The 13,349-nt window shown below is 46.1% G+C and overlaps 1 protein-coding gene across 1 annotated transcript; it reads right to left on the bottom strand.

Annotated features, from left to right (window-relative positions):
* Positions 1-1,429: 1,429 nt before the first annotated feature.
* supt20 (SPT20 homolog, SAGA complex component) lies at positions 1,430-9,487 on the bottom strand (the record flags this gene model as incomplete). Its single annotated transcript, XM_070442206.1, has 11 exons — positions 9,404-9,487; positions 8,790-8,891; positions 8,140-8,175; positions 7,839-7,964; positions 7,353-7,590; positions 6,303-6,339; positions 3,472-3,620; positions 3,242-3,295; positions 2,759-2,874; positions 1,716-1,768; positions 1,430-1,544 (listed from the first exon to the last, which is right to left on the bottom strand). Coding segments are annotated over exons 2-11 (927 nt in total), but the record flags the coding sequence as incomplete, so codon positions are not given.
* Positions 9,488-13,349: the final 3,862 nt, after the last annotated feature.

The following is a 13,349-nucleotide window of genomic DNA, read 5'->3' on the forward strand; positions in this document are numbered from 1 at the left end:
TAGAGGCGGTCTATTCTAGAGGCGGTCTATCTAGAGGCAGTCTATCTAGAGGCGGCTATCTAGAGGTGGTCTATCTAGAGGTGGTTATCTAGAGGCGGTCCGGTAGTGTGGTCTATCTAGAGCGCGGTAGTTGTCGGTCTATCTAGAGGCGGTCCTATCTAGAGGCGGTCTATCTAGAGGTGGTCTATCTAGAGGCCGGTCTATCTAGAGGCGGGTCTACTCTAGAGGTGGTCTATCTAAGTGGGTAGTGTGGTCTATTCTAGAGGTGTAGTGTGTCTATCATAAGAGGTGTTTATCTAGAGGTGTTCTATCTAATGGTGGTAGTTGTGGTCTATCTAGAGGTTTCTATCTGGAGGTGTCTATCTAGAGGTGTTATCTAGAGTGGTCTATCTAGAGGTGGCAGTGTACAGCAGTGTAATGTTGAATCTCACGTTTCCGGCCTTGGAGAGATCTTCATCTATCGACGGGCAGCTTCCTCTCCTTCCTCCCTCTGCAGGTATAGTCATAGAGACGCAGCTGGGGGGCATGGGCAGTAGGACATCTCCTGCGACGTTCAACGCCGCCCGAGATTGACGACTTAAAACAACTACGGAGAGAGGACAAACAGGTTCTCTGGTTGTTCATAGCGTGTTTGCAGGTCTCTCTGGTGTGGTGTGTTTGCAGCGTTCTCTCTGTGTGGTGTGTTTGCAGGTTCCTCTCTCTGTGTGTAGTGTTGCAGGTCTCTCTCTGTGTGGTTGTGTTTGCAGGTCTCTCTCTGTGGGTGTGTTTGCAGGTCTCTCTCTGTGTGTTGGTGTTTGCAGGTCTCTCTCTGTGTCGTGTGTTTTGCAGGTCTCTCTGTGTTGGGTGTTTGAGGGTTCTCTCTGGTGTGTTTTGCAGGTCTCTCTCTGTTGTGTGTGTTGCAGGTCTCTCTCTGGTGTGTTTTGCAGCTCTCTCTGTGTGTTGTGTTTGCAGGTCTCTCTCTGGGTGTGTGTGTTTTTGCAGGTCTCTCTCTGTGTGTGTGTTTGGCAGGTCTCTCTTCTTGTGTGTGTGTTGCAGGTCTCCTCTCTGTGTGTTGTGTTTGCAGGTCTCTCTGTGTGTGTTTTGCAGTCTCTCTCTTGTGTGTGTGTTTGCAGGTCTCTCTGTGTGTGGGTTTGCAGGTCTCTCGCTGTCCTGAACCTGTGTTTGCATGTCTCTTCTGTCTGTGTGTTTGCAGTCTCTCTTGTTCTGTGTGTGTGTGTGTTTGCAGGTCTCTCTCTGCGTTTTAGGTCTCTCTCTGGTGGTTTGCAGGTTTCTCTCTGAAGTGTCTCTCCTCTGTGTTTTGCAGGGTTTCTCTCTGTGTGTCTCTGTTGTTTGCAGTCTCTCTCTGTTGGTGCAGGTCTCTCTCTGTCTCTCTCTCTGTGTGTCTCTTTCTCTGTGTTGTACCGTTTCATAGGTGGGTGTTCATTCTTACTGCTTGTATAGAGCAGGTTGGTTGGCTGTACAGGTTGACAGAGATAGATGGATCCAGACACAGAGGATAGCTTGTGGCCAGCAGTAATGGCTCGTCCAACTGCCAACTTATCATCCTGGGAGGAAGAGAGAAATGGGGGAGGAGAGGAGAGGGGGAGAGAGAGAAGGAGATAGATGAAGAGAGGAGAGGCAGGAGGTGATAATGAAGATGAAAGGAGGAGAGGAAAGATAACAGTATTTACCATCTTGTTGGTGTGTTCAAGCGTTTGTCTGACCTTGGAACTCACCTGAGTCCATTTGTGGTGGTCCTGGTCATGGCATGGACGTCACAGTATCGTGTCTGGGGAGTCAAAGGTCAGAATATAGTTACAAACGGTTCCAAGGTGTAAGGCCGGATCATTTCTGATTACATATCACCACAGCCACTTGTGTCCACTCTAAACATAGCAAACCAACTGATCACCCCTGATGGTTCTCACCTGGCATGTGCGTCTGTTCTAGCCTCTATGGTTGGTAGAAGGCAGTGCTAGTTCCTACCTGCATGGGGTCTGTTTCTACCTCTATGGTTGAGCAAGGCAGTGCTAGTTGCCTACCTGAGGGCGTCTGTTTGCCTCTATGGTGTAGAAGGCAGTGGCTAAGTTCCTACTGCATGGCGGCTGTTCTTACCTCTATGGTTGTTAGAAACCGCAGTGCTAGTTCCTTACCCTTGCATGGTGCTTTCTACCTCTAATGGTTGTAGAACGGCAGTGCTAAGTCTCCTTCCTGCATGGCAGTCTGTTTCTACCTCTATGTTGTAGAAGCAGTGCTTAGGTTGCCTACCTGCATGGTGTCTGTTCTACCTCTATGGTTGTAGGAAGGGCAGGCTAGTTCCTACCTGCAGGGCGTCTGTTCTGCCTCTATGGGTTGTTGAAGGCACGTGCTAGTTCCTACCTGCCCATGGAACGTCTGTTCTACCTCTATGGGTTGCTAGAACGCATGCTTAAGTTCTACCTGCATGGGGTCTGTTCATACCTCTAGTGGTTGTAGAACGCAGTGCTTAGTTCCCTTCCTGCATTGGCGTCTGTTCTACCTCATGATGGTTGTAGAAGGCAGTGCTAGTTTCCTACCTGCATGGCGTCTGTTCGTATCCCTCGATTGGTGTGTAGAAGGCAGGCTAGTTCCTACCTGCATCGGGTGTCTGTTCTACCTCTATGTTGTAGAAGGCCAGTGCTAGTTCTACCTTGCATGGTGTCTGTTCTACCTCTATGGTTGTAGAAAGGCGTTGCTAGTTTTCCTACCTGCATGTGTCTGTTCTACCTCTATGGTTGGTAGAAGGCATGCTAGTTCCTACCTGCATGGTGGGCTTAGCAGACGTGTCTGCTCTGGAAGAGGGCCATCTTAGTGTTGCCAGACTGTCTGTAGTCTCGGACCTCCAAGCTACACACAGCCACAGTGGAAGATGTTCACCTGGACAAGGAGACAGAAGGAGACGAGGAGTCAGAGAGGGACAAGGAGGCCAGAGAGGGGACAAGGAGAGAGGGGACAAGGCCAGAGAGGAACAAGGGGACAGAGAGGGAACAAGGAGACAGAGAGAAAACAAGGGTGCAGAGAGTTTAGAGGAACACACACCTGGGACGTCTCAAGAGATCCACCCAGGAGGAACACACACCTGGACGTCTCTAAGAGATACCACCAGGGGAGGAAACACACACCTGGACGTCCTAAGAGATCCACCAGGAGGAACACACACCTGGGACGTCTCTAAGTAGAGATCCCACAGAGGAACACACACCGTGGGACGTCTCTAAGAGACTCCACCAGGAGGAACACACACCTGCGCGACGTCTCTTAAAGATCCACCAGGAGGAACACACACCTGGGGACGTCTCTAAGAGATCCACCAGGAGGAAACACACACTTGGGACGTTCTCTAAGAGATCCACGCAGGAGGAACACACACCTGGACGTCTCTAAGAGTCCACCAGGAGAAACACACACCTGCGGACTTCCTAACAGATCCAACCAGGAGGAACACACACCTGGACGTCTCTAAAGATCACACACCTGGGACTTCTTCTAAGAGATCCACCAGGAAGACACACACCTGGGGACTTCTCTTATACAGACTCACCAGATGGAGAAGCTCCTTCAGCATCCAGGTTACTCCAAAAAGCTGGCCTTCCTCATACGGCAGACGGATCGTCTCACAGAGTCTACAGAGAGATGGGGAGAGAGAGAGAATGGGTGAGAGAGAGAGAGAGATGGTGAGAGAAGAGGAGATGGGAGAGAGAGAGAGATGAGAGAGAGATGGGAGAGAGAGAGAGAGAGGATGGGAGAGAGAGAGTGAGAGAGAGAGAGATGAGAGAGAGAGATGGGAGAGAGATGGAGAGAGGATGGAGAGAGATGGAGAGCGAGAGATGGAGAGAGAGAGATGGGAGAGAGAGACGAGATGGGGAGAGAGAGAATGGGAGGAGAGAGAGAGAGAGAGGATGAGAGAGAAATTGTCATCATTAGGCAGTGAAATGTCTATAAACAAAGCAACATCGTTACTACTACAGCTCTGTTACGAACACCCTGTACCACTACAGCTCTGATAGAAAAACCCTGGTTACTACTACAAGCTCTGTAGGAAACACCTGTTACCACTACAGCTCTGTAAAACACCCTGTTACCACTAACAGCTCTGTGTAGAAAGACACCCTGTTACCACTACAGCTCTGTAGAAACCACCCTGTTACTACTACAGCTCTGTTAGAAACACCCTGTTACCACTACAGCTCTGTAGAAAACACCCTGGATTACACTACAGCTGCGTAGAACACCCTGTTACCACTACAGCTCTGTAAAACACCCCTGTTACCGCTACAGCTCTGTTAGAACACCCTGTTACCGCGACAGCTCTGTAAGAACACCTGTTACCACTACAGCTCTGTAGAAACACCTGTTTACCACTACAGCTCTGTAGGAAACACCTCTTTACTACTACAGTCTGTAGAAACACCCTGTACTAACTACAGCTCTTGTAGAAACACCCTGTACTACTACAGCTCTGTAGAAAACACCCTGTTTTACTACTACAGTCTGTAGAAACACCCTGTTACCACTACAGCTCTGTAGAAACACCCTTTACCACACAGCTCTGTAGATAAACACCCTGGTTACCACTTTACAGCTCTGTAGAAAACACCGGTTACCACTACAGCTCTGTAGAAACACCCTGTTACCTACTACAGCTCTGGAAGAAACACCCTGTTACTACTACAGCTCTGTAGAAAACCTGTACTACTTACAGCTCTGTAGAAACACCTGGGTTTTAAACCTTTTTTACTTTTAAAACCAGCTCTGTTTTAGAAAACACCCTGTTACTACTACACCTCTGTAGGAACACCCTGTTATACTACAGCTCTTGTTTAGGAAACACCCTGTTACTTGACTACAGCTCTGTAGAAACCCCTGTTTACCAGCTTACAGCTACTGAGAAACACCACTGTTACCACTACAGCTCTGTAGAAACCACCCGGTTACCACTTACAGCTCTGTAGAAACACCGCTGTTACCACTACAGCTCTTGTAGAAACACCCTGTTACTACTACAGCTCTGTTCAGAAACACCCGTTACTACTAACAGCTCTGTAGAAACACCCTGTTACCACTACAGCTCTGTAGAAACACCCGTGTTACACACTACAGCTCTGTAGAAACCCCTTGTTACCACTACAAAGCTCTGTAGAAACACACCTGTTACCGCTACAGCTCTGTAGAAACACCCTGTCACCGCTACAGTCTGTAGAAACACCCTGTTTATCCGCTACAGCTCTGTAAACACCTGTTACCACTACAGCTCTGTAGAAACACCCTGTTACACTACAGCTCTGTAGATAGGAAACACCCTGTTACCACACCACTCTGTTAGAAACACCCTGTTACCACTACAGCTCGTAGAAACACCCTTTACCACTAAGCTCTTGTATAAACAACTCCTGTTACCACTACAGCTCTGTAGAAACACCCTGTTACACATACAGACTTGTAGAACACCTTACCACACGCCGTTAGCACCTTACCACTACAGCTCTGTAGAAACACCCTTTACCACTACAGCTCTGTAGAAACACCCTTTTACCACAAAGCTCTGTAAAACCCCTGTTACCACACAGCTCTGTAGAAACACCCTTACATTACAGTTCTGTAGAAAACCCTGTTACACTACAACTCTGTAGAAACACCCTGTTACTACTACAGCTCTGTAGACCATTACTACCAGGTGAAACACCCTGTGTACTACTACAGCTGCTGTAGAAAACACCCTGTTTACACTACAGCTCTGTAGAAAACACCCTGTTACTACACAAGGCTCTGTAGAAACACCCTGTACTACTACAGGCTCTGTAGGAACATTACACACTCGTGTAGAACACCCTGTTACTACTAACTTTAGAAACACCCTGTTAACCTACTACAGCTCTGTAAAACCACCTGTTAGCCTACTACAGCTCTGTAGGAACACCCCTGTTACACTACTCTTAACACCCTGTTACCCAGCTCTTAACACCCTGTTAACTACTTACAGCTCTGAAACACGCCTTGTACTACTACAGACTCTGTAGAAACACCCTGTCTTTAACTCGTAGAAACACCTCTACAAGCTCGTTAGAAACACCCTTTACTACTACAGCTCTGTAGAAACACCCCTGTTACTACTACAAGCTCTGTAGATCCCAGGATCCCTGCTCATCTGCATGGAACATGCCTTAGGAACAAGCGTGCAAGGAGGCGTAGACTGCCCAGTGTGGCCAGCCGCAATAAATACCTCGCTTTCCCCGCACTGTAAGCACGCCCTATCACAGCCCCGCTAGCATGGGACAGAATGATCCTGATGACTAGAACACGTGTACAACACCTGCACAGATCGGTACATCCCGAACATCACACCTGCAGGGACAGGTACAGGAGCAACAACAACTGCCCCGATACACCAAAAATGCACAATCCCTCCATCATGCTCAGACGTGCCGCAATAGGCTGAGAGAGGCTGGACTGAGGGCTTGTAGGCCTGCTTGTAAGGCAGTCCTCAACCGACGATCACCGGCAACAACGTCGCCTTATGGGCCAAAACCATACCGTGCTCTGGCCAGACAGTACTAGCAAAAGAATGCTCTTCAACTGACGATCGTCAGTTTTGTTCTCCACCAGAAGGTGATGTCGGATTCCGTTTTATAGTCGAAGGAAATGAGCGTACACCGAGGCCTGTATCTCTGGGCGGATCGATCTTGGGGTGGAGGTCCGGCATGTCTGGGGCGGTGGTGTCACAGCATCATTGGACTGAGCTTGTTGTCATGCAGCAATCTCCATGCTGTGCTTACAGGGAAAGACATCCCCTCCCTCATGTGGACCCTCCTGCAGGCTCATCCTGAAGGACCCTCCAGCATGACAATTGCCACCAGCATACTGCTCGATTCTGTGCGTGATTTCCTGCAAGACAGTGAATGTCCATGTGTTTCTGCCATGTGCCAGCGAAGAGCCCGGATCCAATTCCATTGAGCACGTCTGGAACTGTTGGATGCAGAGGGTGAGGGCTAGGGCCATTCCCCCCAGAATTGTCCAGGAACTTGCAGGTGCCTTGGTGGAAGAGTGGGGTAACATCTCACAGCAAGAACTGGCAAATCTGGTGCAGTCCATGAGGAGGAGATGCACTGCAGTACTTAATGCAGCTGATGGCCACACCAGATACTGACTGTTACTTTTGATTTTGACCTCCTCTTTGTTCAGGGACACACTATTTAATTTCTGGTAGTCACATGTCTGGAACTTGTTCAGTTTATGTCTCAGTTGTTGAATCTTGTTATGTTCATTCAAATATTTACACATGTTAAGTTTGTTGAAAATAAATGCAGTTGACAGTGAGAGGATGTTTCTTTTTTGGCTGAGTTTACAATACTAGCTACATAGCAGTGATTTATGCAGGACAGAGTTTACCTTGGACATGTTGCACGACAAGTACCTTAATTGTGAATATTTGATAAATTGATAAAGTGATTGATCGATAGGGCTCTCACCAGATCCATTCTTGCCGCGGATCATGAGGGAGTATCCCTGGTTGCCAGGGTAGAGGTTGACGACCAGACACGACACGGACTCTTGACACATTAGCTTCTCCAGCAGGTTCACATTCCTACGCAGCTTCTACACATAACAGGAAATCAATAAACAGTAACAATAAATGGTATGGGTTTATTAATAATGATTAAATTCCTCATTCCTACGTAGCTTCGGATGTGAACTTGTCCAATAAGAACCCTGGCTTTCGTTTTCTGTTACAAAACATTTTGCTACAGTGTGCCCTAATGACCACAAGCTACAGGTCAATGGGTCCAATGATTAGGGTCTGTCAAATGCTTTCTATACGACCTACTCCGACTTCTATTGGTTACCTTGAGCTCTGGTTCTTTGTCACACTCTTCGATGTAGAGCTCGTATAGTTTCTGGTATAAACTCTTCTTCCCTCCGGATGAGGCTCTCCTCTTCGCTGGCCTTTGACGAGCACTTTCAACAATGTACTGAAGAATATGACATACATCAATGTCAGGTGTATATGCATGAACACCAATAGACAAACACACACACACACACACACACACACACACACACACCACACACACACACACACACACACACACACACACACACTTGTAATCACCTTGTTCATGTAGAGTAAATAGACAAAAGTCTTACCTCAGCCCGATCCAATGCATATTCCAAAACGTGTTGCTGCAAATAGAACATTAGACATCTGTTATTGTTCGTCACTAGGCTTTACTGGGCGATGGAGAAATGATTTACACTACTGATCAAAACAGCTTTAGAAAAGGGTCTATCCTACTACTGTAATTAGCCCATGTTCACACACACACACACACACACACACACACACTTCACAATGGAAACAGAAGCGTCAACACAGATAACGAGTAGTACATGTGTACTGTCTTTAAAAAAAATATTTAACCTTTATTAAACTAGGCAAGTCAGTTAAAAACAAATTCTTATTTACAATGGAAGGCCTACACCGGCCAAACCCGGGGCCAATTATGCGCCGCCCAATCACAGCCGGATTTGATGCAGCCTAAAGTGTATCAATCCGCGCAGAGACAGATCAGAGATGAATGGATAGATGTATAGGTAAAGGGACGGATAGACAGATGGCTAGATACACTGATAGATTCATCAATAGAGGGATGGAGGGACAGATAGACTCATAGACGTATAGATAGACAAATATAGTGATGAATCGACAGATAGATCAATGGATAGAGGGATAAATAGATGTTTATATATATATTAAGGGATAGGTGGATAGAGGGTTGGTGGATAGGGATGCTTACCATGGTGGTCTGCCAACCGGTATTTGGGTGAGCYATGGTCAGCAGGAGACTTAGCTGTCCTTAGCCCCACACCGTCACCTCCATATAGCGACCATTCAAACCCTGTACACACACGGCCCGGGTCAAACCTAGTCTACACACAGTCAACAGCAGCAGCAAAACGACAGGCAACCACCGTTTGAGCGGGTTGGTAAGCGCTAGCTACCATAGTGCTAAGTAATATCATTATGTCCGTGTGGCGATTTCGCAAATAATCAACAATTGATGCACAATATATATGGCTGTGAAATGTCACCCAGTTTCTATCCATACACATTGACGGAACAGCGTTGTTTTCAATGAAACCCAGTTAGCTTTATGCTCACAGACAAGCGATTTGTTCACAGCAACAAGCTCGCTGGCTGGCTAGCCGGCTAACGTTAGCATCGCTAGCTTGCTTCTTGGGAAGCTGCCAAAGTTAGCTCGCAATACAACGGCTGAGACACAAACGCATGAAYAAGCTTCAATCTTAAACATTAGGATGGACTTGCCTTATGTGTTGCATTATTATAGATCGTAACTCCAATGCAAGAAACAAGATATTATTTCAGTGCCTTCATTGAAAAAAAACTCACAGCAGCAGCCATTTTCTTCCAGTGTGACAACAAAAGCCAAACTTCCGGTTAAGGTAGTGGGCGGAACCCTGGGATGCTCTCCTGTGTAACATTTTCATRCAGGAATAACTTGGATATATACTTTTATTTTGTAACGTTATAACTGTTTTATATTTCAATAAGATAAACATATTGGTTGTTATATTGTGACATTTTATTTTAGCTACACATTGAGAGACAAATGTGCACACACTGTAGTATAGATTAGGGGCTCCCGAGTGGATCAGCATCTCAGTGCTAGAGGCGTCACTACAGACCCGGGTTCGATTCCAGGCTGTATCACAACCGGCCGCGATTGGGAGTCCCATAGGGCGGCGCACAATTGGCCCAGCGTCGTCAGGGTTAGGGTTTGGCCGGGGTAGACCGTCATTGTAAATAAGAATTTGTTCTTTCTGACTTGCCTAGTTATGTAAAGGTTAAATAAATAAATAAAATAGACCAGTGCTTCACAACCAGGGGTACTAGGACCTTGGCCTATCCACAMGGGGGTAATTGAGAAGACTCATGAGACAATAGGCCAGTGGAGGCTGCTGAGGGGAGGAAGGCTCATAATAATGTCTGGAATGGAGCAAATGGGGTGGTATCATCCACATGGAAACCACGTCTTTCATGTGTTTATGATACCATTCCATTGACTCCATTCCAGACATTATTATGAGCCGTCCTCCCATCAGCAGCCTCCACTGCCATAGGCCTACTGATAAAATGCACTTGGAGGGGTACATTCAGTTGGTGGTACAGTAACCAAAAAATGTTGGGAACCACTGGTATAGACTGATAAGCCTAATCAGTTCRCAATAGTTTAGGACTATATTGTATTAGATACATTTTGACCAAAGAAATCAGTGAGGTGTGTTTGAAAAGTATAGACCCTTTGTAATCCCAGGCAACTTACTAGGTAACTGGTAGGCCTTGTTAACCTGCTCGGGGCCTTCATGTTGGATTGGATTCTTTTTCGATCAGTGCACACATAAAAAAAGGAATCTGACGCAAACTTAAACTACTTACCTGGTAAGCCAATRACAGGCTTTGTTGTTATGAAGGCCGCAGCAGTAAAGTTGTCCCTCCAATAAAAGGAATCTAAACTTAAAAAATAAATTGTTAAGTTATAATAGACTAATCAGAGAGATCAGTTAACACAACTCTCTTTCTCTGATGAGCAATGAGAGAGAGAGAGTTAACAACAGAAGTTACAGGGCCTTATAGACTTGCATCACACACTGAGAGGAGATGTTACATGGATGAASACTAGAGGGCAGTGCAGGACAAATTCTCTCAGGATTAATTATATTTTTTTAGCATTTTTTGTATTTTACCTTTATTTAACTAGGCAAGTTAAGAACAAATTCTTATTTTCAATGACGGCCTATATTTTCAATGATGGCCCAGGAACAGTGGGTTAACTGCCTTGTTAATAATGATGTACACATATACTGTAGCTAGGGGTCATAGATAGAGAAGAAGAGGCCACAGGTGGCATAGGTCAAAGACATAGGTCAAACAAAGATGGTGGATAAATGAAGATGTCTTACTCAGGCCGTTTACCATTGCTTTTTCCCCTCCCACAGTTCCAGTCTACTTTCAAGGGGTGTTCTCCCATAGGCACCAATGCAATAGGAGCTGGCTCTGTCGTCTGGTCTACTTAGTTCATCGACTGTATATGAACCCGAAAAAATTAGCTTGATGAAATGTCTCGCTTCCTCTTCCATCTCTGTGTCAAGTAGCTTATTTGAAAGGTTTTTGAGGTGCGCTGAAATTTACACTTTTGGGGACTTTCCCATTGGTTCCATGGTACCAGCAGACAGATACATTAAAAACAGATCAGTATGGACTCTATACTGGGGTCAAATACACAGGTCAACACAGGTCAGTATGGACTCTATACTGGGGTCAAATACACAGGTCCAACCAACCGCGTTCCAGTATGGACTCCTATACTGGGCGCTGCAAATTACACAGCGTCAAACACAACGGTCCAGTATGACTCTATACTGGTCAAATAACAGGTCAACACAGCGTCAACATGCCGGTGGCATAGCTCGGAGATATATGGCTTTCGCCTGACTTTTCCATTGGTTCCATCTGCAATGGCCACACTAAATAAACCATGTGATATCCCTGCATGGACTCTACCTTACCCTGAGATATACTGATGGACTCTAGCCTACCCTGTGACTATAACTGACTGGACTCTAGCTTACCATCGTGATATCACTGATGGACTCTAGCTACCCGCTGATTTACCTATGACTCCTAGCTAACCCTGTCGGTATACTGATGGACTCTAGCTACCCTGTGGTTATACTGATGGACTCTAGCTACCCTGTGATATACTGATGGACTCTAGCTACCCTGTGATATACTGATGACTCTAGCTACCCCTGTGGTATACTGATGGACTCTAGCTACCCTGTGATATACTGATGGACTCTAGCTACCCTGTGATATATCCTGATGGACTCTATCTACCCCCGTGATATCCTGATGGATTCTGCTACCCTGTGATATCCTGATGACTCTAGCTACCCTGTGATATACTGATGGACTCTAGCTACCCTGTGATATACTGATGGACTCTAGCTACCCGTGAAATACTATGACTCTAGCTCACCCTGTGGCTATTCCTGATGGACTCTAGCTACCCTGTGATACTTACTGATGTGACTCTAGCTACCCTGTGATCATACCTGATCTGTGATCTAGCTACCCTGTGATATACTGATGGACTCTTGCTACCTGAGTATCCTGTGGTATGTCTAACTACCCTGTGGTATCCTGATGGATTCTAGCTACCCTGTGATATCCTGATGAATTCTAACTACCCTGTGGTATCCTGATGGATTCTAGCAACAACAAAAAAAGTGTTAAACAAGTCAAAATATATTTTATATTTAAGATTCTTCAAAGTAGCCACCTTTTGCCTTGATGACAGCTTTGCACACTCTTGGCATTTGAGATTTTTGGTTCCAACCGCCGTGTCTTTGTGAGACGTAGAGTAGGTGAACGGATGATCTCCACATGTGTGGTTCCCACTGTGAAGCATGGAAGAGGAGGTGTGATGGTTTGGGGGTGCTTTGCTGGTGACACTGTCAGTGATTTATTTAGAATACAAGGCACACTTAACCGGCATAACCCCCCCCCCCCCACACACACACACACAATTACAAGAACACACACATTTACAGGTACCTCAGATTTATGTATGGGTGAGGGGGTGATCTAAGGTCGTACATGACTGGGCTTGTACACGATCAGTCACTGTGCAAAAACACAGGAAAATGCCTTTCTCTAATATACGCAAGGGCCAGAACCACCTCACTATGGTCACTATGGTTACATCAACAGAACCACCTCATTATGGTCACTATGGTCACATCAACAGAACCACCTCACTATGGCCACTATGGTTACATCAACAGAACCACCTCACTATGGTCACTATGGTTATGTCACGTTCCTGACCTGTTTTCCTTGTTTTTGTATGTGTTTAGTTGGTCAGGGCGTGAGTTGGGGTGGGCATTCTATGTTATGTGTTTCTATGTTGGGTTAAATGTGTTGCCTGATATGGTTCTCAATTAGAGGCAGGTGTTTGACGTTTCCTCTGATTGAGAACCATATTAAGGTAGGCTGTTCTCACTGTTTGTTTGTGGGTGATTGTTCCTGTGTCTGTGTTTGTATGCACCACACGGGACTGTTTCGTGGTTTCGTTCCTTTGTGTAGTCTGTACCTGTTCGTGCGTTCTTCGTGTATATGTAAGTTCTTATGTTCAGGTCGGTCTGCGTCGTTTGTTGTTTTGTAGTTTGTTTAAGAGTTTTACCGTCTTCGTCTGTCTGTAAATAAATTCATTATGTCTTCATTCAACGCTGCGTTTTGGTCCGACCCTTACTCCTTCTCCTCATCCGAGGAG

Source organism: Salvelinus sp. IW2-2015, unplaced genomic scaffold (assembly GCF_002910315.2).
Source record: "Salvelinus sp. IW2-2015 unplaced genomic scaffold, ASM291031v2 Un_scaffold6752, whole genome shotgun sequence".
NCBI classification, from domain to species: Eukaryota; Metazoa; Chordata; class Actinopteri; order Salmoniformes; family Salmonidae; genus Salvelinus; species Salvelinus sp. IW2-2015.